The sequence below is a fragment of the Passer domesticus genome, chromosome 22, assembly GCF_036417665.1.
Source record: "Passer domesticus isolate bPasDom1 chromosome 22, bPasDom1.hap1, whole genome shotgun sequence".
NCBI classification, from domain to species: domain Eukaryota; kingdom Metazoa; phylum Chordata; class Aves; order Passeriformes; family Passeridae; genus Passer; species Passer domesticus.
The window spans coordinates 1,023,852-1,035,364 of record NC_087495.1 but is presented as its reverse complement, the minus strand read 5'-3'; the positions used below and the strand labels follow the sequence as shown (position 1 = coordinate 1,035,364).

General features: G+C 53.6%; 2 protein-coding genes across 2 annotated transcripts; one reads left to right on the top strand and one right to left on the bottom strand.

Annotated features, from left to right (window-relative positions):
* The first annotated feature begins 631 nt into the window (after positions 1-631).
* CASP9 (caspase 9) lies at positions 632-6,861 on the top strand. The gene is made up of 10 exons (XM_064397350.1): positions 632-846; positions 1,724-1,943; positions 2,323-2,403; positions 2,565-2,596; positions 3,135-3,311; positions 3,995-4,084; positions 4,745-4,892; positions 5,248-5,427; positions 5,606-5,715; positions 6,337-6,861. Exons 1-10 carry the CDS (start codon positions 715-717, stop codon positions 6,427-6,429), a joined length of 1,263 nt encoding a protein of 420 aa, XP_064253420.1. The 5' UTR covers positions 632-714; the 3' UTR covers positions 6,430-6,861.
* Positions 6,862-8,352: 1,491 nt separating this feature from the next.
* Positions 8,353-10,669, bottom strand: LOC135285313 (chymotrypsin-C-like). Its single transcript, XM_064397496.1, has 7 exons — positions 10,230-10,669; positions 10,061-10,152; positions 9,875-9,972; positions 9,667-9,792; positions 9,449-9,585; positions 9,222-9,367; positions 8,353-8,577 (listed from the first exon to the last, which is right to left on the bottom strand). The coding sequence occupies exons 1-7, from the start codon at positions 10,411-10,413 to the stop codon at positions 8,353-8,355; spliced, it is 1,008 nt and encodes a 335-aa protein (XP_064253566.1). The 5' UTR covers positions 10,414-10,669.
* Positions 10,670-11,513: the final 844 nt, after the last annotated feature.

Genomic DNA, 11,513 nt, shown 5'->3' with positions numbered 1-11,513 from the left:
TGGGGGAGCAGGGGCTATTCAGCCTCGAGAGGAGACACAGCTGAGAGGGGCCCTCATCCCTGTCCCTGTCTGTCGCTGTCTGCAGGGAGAGCTCAGCCTCTGCTGCGGGGGGCGCAGAAATGGCACAAGAGCAACGGGCAGGAACAGATGCACAGGAAGCTCTCTCTGAACATGAGGAAGAACTTTGCTGTGCGGGTGACACAGTCCCTAGAGAGGGCGTGGCGTCTTCATCCCTGGAGACATTTAAAAAAACCCCAACAAAACACCAAAACACAGACGGAATCCTGTTCCGTTTTCTCTGGGATGGCCCTTCTGGACCACAGCAGGGCTCTTCCAGCCTGACTCCGTGCGTGATTCTGGGACTCCGGGGCGGTGGCGCTTCCGGGCAGCGAGCTGCGGTTCCGGGGCAGAGCTGCGTTCCCGGGCACTGAGCGGCGGCTCCGGGGCTTGTGCCTCAGTTCCGGGGTTTGAACGGCGGCTCCGGGGCTCAGCGGCGGTCCCGGGCAGAGCTGCGATCCCGGGCACTGAGCGGCGGTCCCGGGCACTGAGCGGCGGTCCCGGGCACTGAGCGCGGTCCCGGGCACTGAGCGGCGGTCCCGGGCACTGAGCGGCGGTCCCGGGCACTGAGCGGCGGTCCCGGGCACTGAGCGCGGTCCCGGGCACTGAGCGGCGGTCCCGGCAGAGCCCGGCTCCGGCAGCCCCGGCTCCGGGGCCATGGAGGAGCAGCAGCGGCGGGCGCTGCGGCGCGGGCGGGCCCGGCTGGTGGCGGCGCTGCGGGTGGAGCCGCTCTGGGACCCGCTGGAGCAGCGCGGGCTCTTCACCCGGCCAATGCTGGAGGAGCTGCAGGTGCCAGGGAGCGGGACACTGAGCGCCGGGGAGGGTCCGTGTTTCCTGAGAGCCGGGGACGGGCATGGCAGGGTAGCTCCTGCATCCCCTGAGCCCCGGTGACAGGACTGAAGGGTGGCCCCCTTGTCTCCTAACCCTGGTGACAGCTCTGAGAGGGGTGGCTCCGTGTTCTCTTGGGCCCAAAGGGGGAACCCATGTCCCCTGAGCCCGTTGAGAGGTCAGGGGGATGGCCCTCAGTCCCCTCACTCTAGTGACAGATGTGGGAGGGATTGTCCTGTGTCCTCTCAATCCAAGGGAGACTCCAGGTCCCCTCACTCTGGTGAGAAGCTCATAGGGGAACTCCGTGTCCCTTTAGTCCTGGTGACAGGCCCAGAGGGATGGCCCTGTGTCCCCTCACTCTGATGACAAGGCCTGGGCTTGGTCCTTGTGCAGATAAGATGTTTGAGAACCACCCCCCCACTTGTCTCTTCTTGTCCCCAGCCCCGGCCAGTGCCAGGTGTAGGGGTTTCTCTTTGTGACCCCATCCCAATCTGATGACACCCTTAAGGTGTTACTGTTTCCCCCCTTGGTTACAGGTGACAGGCCTGGGGGTGTTTTTACCCCATCTCACACACTGGTGACAGCCATGGGGTGTCTGTTTGTTCCCAGGGGCCAGACTTGGGGTGCTTCCTCTTCCCCTTTCCCTCTAGACCCCTCATTGGGCTGGGTGTCCATTGTTGGAGGGGGGTCAGGGCTGGGGGTCTGGTGGGGGTCTCTGGCTATTTCCACTCATTTTGTTGTTGTTTACCCCGTGTTCATGTCCTGAGTGCTCACAGAAGTCGGAAGGGCTGCCCAAGGCACTGCACAAACCCCTGTTCTGGGTTTTTCTCCTCTGCAGAGCGCTGGCAGCCGAGGAGAGCAAGCCCGGCAGCTGATCATTGACCTGGAGACTCGAGGGAAGCAGGCTTTCCCTGCCTTCCTCTCCATCCTGCGGGACACCGGGCAGGGCGACCTTGCCCAGATGCTGATCCAGGAGTGCGAACCCTGGCCGTTGCCAGCGCAGCTGCCCAAGCTGCAGCCCGTGGAGCTGGAGCTGCGGGAGGGAAAACGGCGTAAAAGTCAGTGCTGAGGAGGCTGTGGTGTGTTTTTGGCAAACAGCAGCATGGGGAGTGGCAGCTGGGATCCCGCCCACAGTGGGCAAGAGTCTGGAAGTCATGATTTTATTATCCTGGTAGAGGTGACTGTTGGAAGAATCATAGAATCCCAGAATGGTTTGGGTTGGAAGGGACCTTAATGCTTATCTCATTCCATCCCCTGCCATGGGCAGGGTTACCTTCCACTATCCCAGGTTGCTCCAAGTCCATCTTGGTCTTGAACACTGCCAGGGATGGGGCCTCCACAGCAGCCACTTGGGGCAGCCTCTGTGTCCTGCTTTTCAGCAGTGGAACCTTTTGAGCTCGGACTCATCCTCTGTATTTTTGACCCATGCCATTACAGATGTGACCCCTCATGAACATTTGTCTATCCCAGTCCAAGCTGAGAGTGAAAGACCTCGAATGCCTCCTGTGTCAGCCCGGGGTAAGCCACATTCCACTCCTAGAGCCACAGCATGCCAAAGGCTCATTTCCAGTGTGGTGGGAAGGAGAAATTCATATGTATTGGGAAAGACATGAACTCTAGGAGCATGGTCTTGTTGTGAAGTGTGGTGAACTGAATCCTGTATCTGTTTTGTGTTGTAGGTTCAGCTCTTGACAAGAGGAGCCGTGACCAGGTTAGTATTTGAGAAGGCTGAAAGTGTTCCCTACTAGGCAAAAACTCTATGTCTCATGAGTGACTCCAGAAAATATTTCTGGAGGAGCTGGTTCTCACTTTGCCTTACCTGAGCAATTGCGCCAAGGCTGTAACAGGGCCAGTGGTCTCAGAGTGGATCAGTCATTAGCCAGATCCTCCTTAAGATTACCACAGTGATAACACAAATTCTTGGCTCCTTTTGGTGAGGTTTGATGATGATGCTTAAAAGAATTTCCCAGAAATTTCAACTTGCTCTTGGACATGCTGCAGATAAAGCAGCAGCTGGTTTTCCACAAAGGCTTTCCCCAGTTTAGTGGGTTGTTTCTTGTTCCCAGCTGCTGATGGAAGATGTGTATGGAGAAGGGGTGCTCCTACCCATCCCTAGGACTAAAGAAATTAAAAAGCTGTGAAATGAGCTACTTTAAATACTCCCATTCCTCACTGACATTGTATCCTGCTGGATTAGCCAGCAAGCACTTGGAATAAGAGGGAGTTTAATTGTGATGTGTCCCTGCCAGGATTATGAGATGAAAGCGGATCCCTGCGGACACTGCCTGATCCTCAATAACGTCAGTTTCTCCAGAGACTCGGGTCTGTCCACCCGAGAAGGCTCTGACATTGACTGTGAGAAGCTGGAGAGGCGCTTCAAGGCCTTGCGCTTCACCGTCCTGACCCGGCGGGATCTGAAAGCTCAGGTGAGGCTGGGTGTGTCTTGCTGACACAGGGATGAGAGGTGAGCCCCTGGAAGCAATGGGAGTGCTTTAGGAGATGTGTCTTGTGTTGTCAGCACACTAGAAACCTCCCACAAAGAAACAATGAACCACTTGCATCCTGTTACTCTATTGTTACACTGCAACTGCAGAAGGGGAGAGGACCTTGCACATTTTCATTCTTCTGCATGAATGTTGAATCCCCATTGAGATTTGTAGGGATTTCGTGAGGCTGTGTTTTTGGGATAGCTCGGACAGCTGTGTCATGTCTGTCTGTGCCATCCTTGGCTGTTACTGGAAGTGTCAGGGGGAATTTGATAATCTGAAAGTAAGACATGGTTCTCTGCTCACCCACCAGCTCCTGGTCAGAACCAGTGGATTTCATCAAATAAATAATGTGGAAATGTGCTTTGGTTTGTGATGCTGTGTTGTAAAGGGTGTAGAGAGGTGAGAAATCTGTGTCATTAAAGCAGCCAGTGTTAAATAAGGGCAGAGATGCAGAAATACTCACTCTCTGCCAATGGCTTTTGCCAGCTGTACTCGGAGCTCATGTTATCCTGTGGCAGAGGTTGACAGGATCCATGGCAGTGCAGTTGGAACAGGGCCTGGCAGTAACCTGTGGCTGAGATATGGTTCAAAAGACTCTCATTGTGATGTTTTCCACACAGGAAATGGTGTTGGAGCTGCTGAAGCTGTCACGGCAGGACCACAGTGCTTTGGACTGCTGCATTGTGGTCATCCTTTCCCATGGCTGTCAGGTGGGTTTGTCCCATCTCTCCCTTTGTTCCTTAGGTGTGGGAAAGGGTTAATTCCCTGTCCTGTGGTCTTACACACGGTGAGAGGGAAGTGCTCTGTCAAAACCTTGTTCTGCCTTTGCAGTACATTTCAAAGAGTTACACCCTTATTCGGGGTTAAAGAAAACAGGAGCTTCTCTGGTGTGGTCTGATCCAGTGGTGCCAGTGGACAAGGGTTTTCCATTTTAGAAGTTGGGGCTAATAATTTAGAACTGCATGGAGGTCCCACTCAGCCTCATGCTGTGGTGATTCAGTCTTCCCATTCTCCAGCTCTGACTGGGAGATGCTATTAGCAATAATGCGTGTTTATTCCAAGTCAGTTCTTAAAGGATGAGGAGAGGCATTCTTAGGAAAGTGGTGTATGGTATGCACTCATTGTACCAGAGGATGAAGAATTCCTTTGCTGGAGGATGTGGGATATGAGTTGGATATCAGAAGTTACAGGTTTTAGTGCATTTCAAATGTCTCCTGGATGTCCCCTCACCCTGACTTGGCCACAGGGATTCCCACAAACACCAGGATTTGTTCTGGTACCTCATGCCATGAAGCACCTGATGGGAAATGGGCTCCCTTGGAACTAGCCTTGCCTTCCCTGTCACTAGCTCCTCCATTTTCCTCTTGCAGACGAGCCATATTCAGTTTCCTGGAGGCGTTTACGGAACGGATGGAAAACCCATTCCCATAGAAAAGATTGTGAACTATTTCAATGGGTCCAATTGCCCGAGTTTGAGAGGAAAACCCAAACTGTTCTTCATCCAGGCCTGTGGTGGAGGTGAATCTTTGTGTTGGCTCCAGTAGCGTTGGGCTGCGGAGATGTGGTCAGGCTGTGACTTTGGCTCCCTTTTGTTCATTGACTGCCCCTCTCTCCAGCTGTCTTCTCACACCAGCTGCCTCTTCTCTTATTGTGTGCTGAGAGGCCGCTCCAGCTCTTCACACACAGTGAGGAATTTTGCACAAACTACCAATGACTTTGACTCAACCAGTGCCATTGAACAGCCAAAAAGCCTTACTTTGTTCTAGGGCCTTTTCCCTTTTCTTTCCCCATCTTTTCTTAACGTCAGGTGTACAACTGTGAATCTCTTGGGTGGGATGAAGGTCAGGAGCTGTCTTGTTGCTGTTTTTTTCAGAACAAAGGGATCAAGGCTTTGTAGTGGATTGTGATTCGCCTGAAGAGGAAGCTCCTGGGGGTTCCTTGGAATCGGACGCGACCCCGTTTCGGGTTTCATCGGATAACGTGGATGAGCCCGATGCCATTGCCAGTTTGCCCACACCAAGTGACATCTTGGTTTCCTACTCAACTTTTCCAGGTGAAGCAGACTGTGCAAATCCTTTTCTGAGCATGGGGGAATTAGCAAAACAGTCAGAGCTTCATGGCCAAAGATAGGGGCAGTTCAGGACAACTGGGCTCTGTTGGAGTGGCAGGAACTTGTTGGGATGAGAACAGCAGATGGGTTTTGGCATAACATTCTCCTTCTTTCTCTGAAGGCTTTGTCTCTTGGAGGGAGAAGTTAAGTGGCTCATGGTATGTGGAAACGCTGGACAGTGTGCTGGAGCAATATGCCCATTCGGAAGACCTGCTCAGCATGTTAGTGAGGGTAAATGTCCTTTTTTTTCTGCTTTTTGTTGATGAAGGAAGTAGTCAGGGGTGTGATCAGTTGGGGCATGTAGGCCTACACTCAAAAAATAAGTGAGGATATTGAGTGTTGAGTTTAGGGATGGGCTCATTGGAGGTACTGCAGAGAGGTTTAATTACAAAGAAAGTGTCTGGCCTCAATCTGCCAAAATGCACTGGAGGTTTCTCCAGTGAGAAGTAATCTTGGCAATACAGGCTTTAATCCTTCTGAAAAAATTGCTAAAAAATGTCATGGCTTGTCCTATCCAAGCTGATGAGATATGGGTGCTCCTGTAAGCTTGTCCTGGGGGTGGAGGAGCACAATGCACAGGGATATGGAATGAGTGTGGCTGATCAACATCTTCCTTTGTGTGCCTTGTTGACTCAATATTGCCAAAGTTGTGTACAGGTGTAGATGCCCCAGATACTTTTTCTGTTCTCCATGGGTAGGAGAAAAGTCCAGTGTGGAGGGAGAGAGGACTTACAGAATCCTCTTGTTGTTTTCTGGTTGTTGTGGTGCTTCTTTGGTCACCTTGGCATGGCAGCCATTGATTCCCAGGGATGGGGAGAGCATCCCATTCCTCATCCTCTCTTCTGTTCCCAGGTGGCACATGCTGTCTCTGCCAAGGGGAGGTACAAGCAGATCCCGGGATGTTTCAATTTCCTCCGTAAAAAATTCTTCTTCATGTGCCACTGACACGTGGGCTCCGAGCCCCCTGCCGAGCACTGGAGATTCTTCCTGTGCCTGAATGAAATCTGTGCCCACCATGACTTGGTGTCAGTGCTCCCTGTGGATTTTGTCTGTGTGTCCAGATATTTGTCTGGAGAAATGTCATCCGCGAGCGCTGGCTTTGCCATGGAGTGGAGATGAGATGGAGATTGTGCTGTGCCAATGGGAAATGTGGATGGAGCAGGAAGTCCATTTGCTGGAGAACAGAGCCAGAGGAGAGCACTTCTGGCTCATGCTGACACAACCACACTTGACCTCAGAGTGTTTTTCTTTGCTGATCATGATATTTGTGTCCTGTGCTGTCCAGGTAACTGATTGAGGGGACCAGGGTCTGATGTTCAAATGAAATGGGATGAGTTTTGCAGTCAGTGTTTCTAATAAATGCAATTAAAAAGCAAATCTTTAGCTGTATTCCCTTGTCTGTTCCATCTCCCCATTGCCATTTCAGCACCTCCTGAAGGCTCCTCTGAATTGGGAAGAGTAGGAACCTTCACTCATGTCTGTGCTGCTCTGTCTGGTCATTTACAATGTGGCTGTGCCAGCCTATGGAGCATCCTGCTCCTTTTGAGGAGTCAGTTGGGAGTTACAGCAGGAGACTGATGAGGATTCATTGAAACACCAGTGCTGAGGTAAAGTTCTTAAGGAGCTGCTAACATGATGGCCTTGGGTCAGAAATCCTGCATCTGAGTTGGATTTTGAGGGGGGAAATCATCCTTGGAGCCACCCTTGTGTGGTACAGAGGCCTTAGGGTAGGTCTGTTCTGAGGGGTGCTTGGGGATTCCCAGGGAACCTGGCAATATCCAATCTGCTTTTTCAGTCACTGAGTATTTCCATGCTCCTTTGGGAGCATTTCAGGTGTTTTGAGGGTGCTGCAGGAAGAAGCCAGGGCTGCCCTGAGCACCCCAAGGAGGGTCCAGCTGGAGCTGGATGTGGCTGTGGTCGCCTTGCCTGTGCTCAGATGTTTGTGAGAGCTCATGGTTGTCTTCTCTATTCCCCTTCTCCATCCCCCAGGGGAGTGGGGCTCTGGGCTGCCCTGTCTCATGTTGTCCAGTTTTGTACAGAGCATCTGGGCGTGCAGGTGATCCCAGGGCTGATCCCATCTTCCGCGGACCTGTTCAGGAAAGGTCACCCTGCACTCTTCCCCTTGTTTATTTCCCCACTTCCCTCACTAAGGAAGCATTGGGAGTGGGGTAGGGGTGATTTTGGGTAGAGATGGCTCAGCCTTGTCCCTCTCCTTTCCATGACATGGACTGCAGTGGCTGCTCCTTCCCCAGGGCATCCCTGGCAGAGGTGAAAACAGAGTGGGAGCACTCCAGCAGTACAGGTGGTAGAGGGAATGTGGTGGGCCTGCAGAATGACCCCCAGGACCAACCCAGTTACCTCAACACCCCATTATAAATTATCTACCATCAAGTAGCCCAGTTACCATTAAGACCCCCTGAAACATCCCAGCGCCAGCCAAGACACCTAAAACCTCCTTGGGCCAGCTAGGGGCCCTATAGCCCCATCCCAAGTTCCCTGGAGCCTCCCAGGACCACCAGGCTGGATTCCAGCCACTCTCCCATCAAACCACCAGCCAAGCCTTGAACCCTTTGGTTTGGCTATGGCCATGGCTCTACTCCTAGCTGGGAGTACCTTGTGGGATCTCTGCCCACCTTAGGCTCCCCAGGAGCCTGCCCAGCCTCACTGCCCAATGCGGGGGCTCTCCCCAGCACACAGGCAGAAGCCCAGCACCACAAGGTACACCCCCTGGTTCTGCTCCACCATGTCCCCTCGAAAGAACCACACGAGACCAGCTTAGCACTATTGCCTTATCACACTCGGTGCTTGTGCTCCATGCTGTGTCCTCAGTTCTCACTCATTTTCTGCCAAAGAAAGGCAAGGGGAGGCTCATGGTGAGACCACTGGCGGGGCAGGGGCAGTGTGGCCAGCCTGCATGGGGGCAGAGGAAGGGGCACCCACCTCGTTGATCCAGTCGATGTAGGCAGACACCCGGGTGAAGACTGTTGGCTTCTTTTTCATGTTGCATTTGAGGCCGGAGCCGAAGCTGACGATGCCCTCGACCTCCCAGATCCCATCATCGCGCTGGCAGTTCAGGGGGCCTCCAGAATCGCCCTGTGGGGAGAGACAGTGTGGGCCATTGCTCCTGGGAACCCTGTTGGCACACCCCACATCCAACACAGCACTGACGTAGACAGGTAGAAGAATTATAAAAGAAAGGCCTTATGAAATCAGGCCTCACTCTGCTAAAACTGCCAAAGCTGACCTGTCATTTCTTCTAAGTGCAGCTAACAAGTGATTTGCAAGTTCCCATGTGAAGCTATTTTGGGAATGAGAGGTTTGTTTAACCCAACAATCTATTCTGAGGGTGAAAAACAAATGCACCTCTGTAAACAATAAGATTTGTCCCATGAGAACCCACAAAGGAAAAATGGAAACATATCTAGAGAGAGAAAATTTGGTAGACATATCCAATAGCGCTTATCAACCAGTGAACTGAGTTTTCACTGTATTGCGACCAATTAGGTTTAACACAGTGCCTTCTGATATTTCTTATAAATATAAGCTTTGTGAATAAGAATTGTCTTTCTGCATGAAGGAAATGGAGTCTTGGCTGATTTATTCCAACATGCCACTGCAGCTCCATCCCCTTCCCTCCTGTGCTTCCCATGGAACCCGTTGCCCTGCACTGCTTCAGCACCACTGTCAGTCCTGCTCTGGGCTGGGGGCAGGTGGCACCTAGCCGTGCCCACACTCACGTTGCATCCAGAGACGACGCCATCGCCGCCGGCACACACCATGGTGCTGCGCACGAGGCTGCCCAACCAGTCCCACTTGGAGCAGGTCTCATAATCCACCACGGGCAGCAGGGCCTGCTGCAGGGCATCGGCCAGGGGCCCGTTGGCTGCAAGGACAGTCACACCTCACACTCTGCACATCCCCTTCCCAGGGACCCCGGGGACCCTCTCAGGGACACCCCACTTACTCCTGACACGTCCCCAGCCGGTGACATAGCAGGGGTAGTCGTTGAGCAGGACCTTGTCAGCAGCTGGCAGGCAGGAAGCACGGATGGTGTCAGTCTCCTGCACCTCCTCTGCCAGCTTGACCAGGGCAATGTCGTTGCTAGAGGGGAACATGAACCATGAAGAAGTGGTCCCTAGCTTTGTTGCCCCCCACCCACTCATGGATATTTTCCATCCCTACATGACAAGGATAGAGTTCCATTTCTCATGGACGATCGTCTTCTCCACACCCACAGCCACAGAACCGGGCTCATCATCCTGTGACAGGTCCTGCTTGCCCAGCACCACACGGTAGGTCATGGAAGAGCTGCCAGGGAGAGAGGGAGTGTCAGTTCCTACAGACATCTTACCTCCATGGCACAGATGCCCCCCAGCACCTCAACACCCACCTGATGCAGTGGGCAGCTGTCAGCACCCACTGGGGGGCAATGAGTGTTCCACCACAAGTGTGGCTCCAGGACCCCGAGCGGCTGTACTGCAGCGAGATCTGTGAGGGCAGAGGCACAGGGTCAGAGCAGAACGTCCCCATCCCTGTCCCCATCCTTGTGCCCATGCCTGTCCCTGTGCCCCCTCACCTGCCATGGCCAGCTGTGGGCTACAGCATCTTCACCGCCCACCACGCGGGAGCTCAGCTGTGGTGGCACGGCCGGCTGACCGCATCCGTAGGCTGTGGGACACCAGCAAAGGGACATCAGAGGCTGCCTGTCCCCCCTGCCCTGACCCTTCCCCATGCCCTGCACCTACCGTAGCCCAGCAGCACGACGAGACAGACGGCTCCCAGCATGGTTGTGCTGAGCAAAGGTGCCGCAATGGGGCTGCTCACCCCTCTTATAGTGTCCGGACTGCTGGGGACCTTGGAGTGGCCCTGCCTGCGGCTGACACGTGGGGACTGTCCCAAGCTGTTGGCACAGGGACTCCTCAGCCCCATCACCCACTCTTATCGCACTCACCGTCCCACCTGGGAATGGCCACATCTGCCTGTCATGCGCTGGCACCATGCTGGGCCATGGTGGGGACACCTGGCCCTGCTCTGGGAAGGGGCAGGCTGCCTCCTGGGGCACAGGGTCCCTCCTGGGGCACAGTTGTTGGGCAGTCCTCCACCTCTGATGCTGTCAGTGAGGTGCTGGGCAGCCCTGCTGCCCCCCAGCCCTGAGCACCGACTCACCCAGGACACTCTCTGCCCCCAGCCCCTCAGTGCCCCAGGGAGAAGGCGCTCCCTTTCCCAAAATGCTCATCACTGGGTGTCTCTGAGTCCCTGTCAGTGTTTGTTCACCCTGTGTAGCCATCCTTGGCAGGTCTGGGTGCCTGTTCCTGGTGGCTGCCTTGTGTGTGGCATCATCGTGGGTGCTGGTAGTACATTCTGTGCTCGGGAAAGCCTGGGGCGAGTGGCTGTGCCATGTATAATTACCAAGCGCATGCATGAGGATTAGGGTGGCTTTTGCTTTGATTTTTGTCGTCGTATTAAATTGTTGTGTTTATGGTTTGAAGCTGTGGAAGTTTATTTTTGGGGGTTCTTTTTGTATCTTTGTATCTTTGGGTGGTGGTGTGTGCCCCAGGGCAGGGTGGGTGTCAGTGCCCTCATGTGTCTGGAGAAGAGCACCTGGACATGTGTGGCTGCTTCTGCCAGAGGGAGCCAGGGCCACCCACGCACCCCAAGGGAATCCAGGAGGACCCAGGATGTGGCTGGAATGGCCTTGTCTCTGTCCAAGTTTTTCCAGGAACTCAGTGGTACATGTGTACCCTTCCCCATGCCCTTGCAGTGTGAGATTCTGGTTTGCCCTGTTCTCTGTTGGCTTTTTTTGCACAGAGCACCTGGGTGTACAGGTGGTTCTGGGTCTGATCCCTGTGGATTTTCTCAGTTCTGTCGAAGAAAGAACAGAGACAATTTCTCCCAAGCTGAGCCTGGGAATCTTAGACGAAAGAATTCAGTCAATAATTATCTGTCTTTCTGCAACCATTGTTTATAGTTATGGTTTTTCACAGTGTGCTTTTCATAGTCACCCGTAATGCGAGATGTTTTCTACTTTG

Excerpts from the sequence above, each read along its gene's own strand:
- LOC135285313 (XM_064397496.1), bottom strand. The coding sequence starts at position 10,413 with ATGGGGCTGAGGAGTCCCTGTGCCAACAGCTTGGGACAGTCCCCACGT. Across the intron at positions 9,973-10,060 it reads CCCACAGCTGGCCATGGCAG|ATCTCGCTGCAGTACAGCCG; the intron begins GTGAGGGGGCAC and ends CTGCCCTCACAG. Across the intron at positions 9,586-9,666 it reads TGGAACTCTATCCTTGTCAT|CAACGACATTGCCCTGGTCA; the intron begins GTAGGGATGGAA and ends GTTCCCCTCTAG.
- CASP9 (XM_064397350.1), top strand. The coding sequence starts at position 715 with ATGGAGGAGCAGCAGCGGCGGGCGCTGCGGCGCGGGCGGGCCCGGCTG. Across the intron at positions 847-1,723 it reads CAATGCTGGAGGAGCTGCAG|AGCGCTGGCAGCCGAGGAGA; the intron begins GTGCCAGGGAGC and ends TCTCCTCTGCAG. Across the intron at positions 5,716-6,336 it reads TGCTCAGCATGTTAGTGAGG|GTGGCACATGCTGTCTCTGC; the intron begins GTAAATGTCCTT and ends TTCTGTTCCCAG.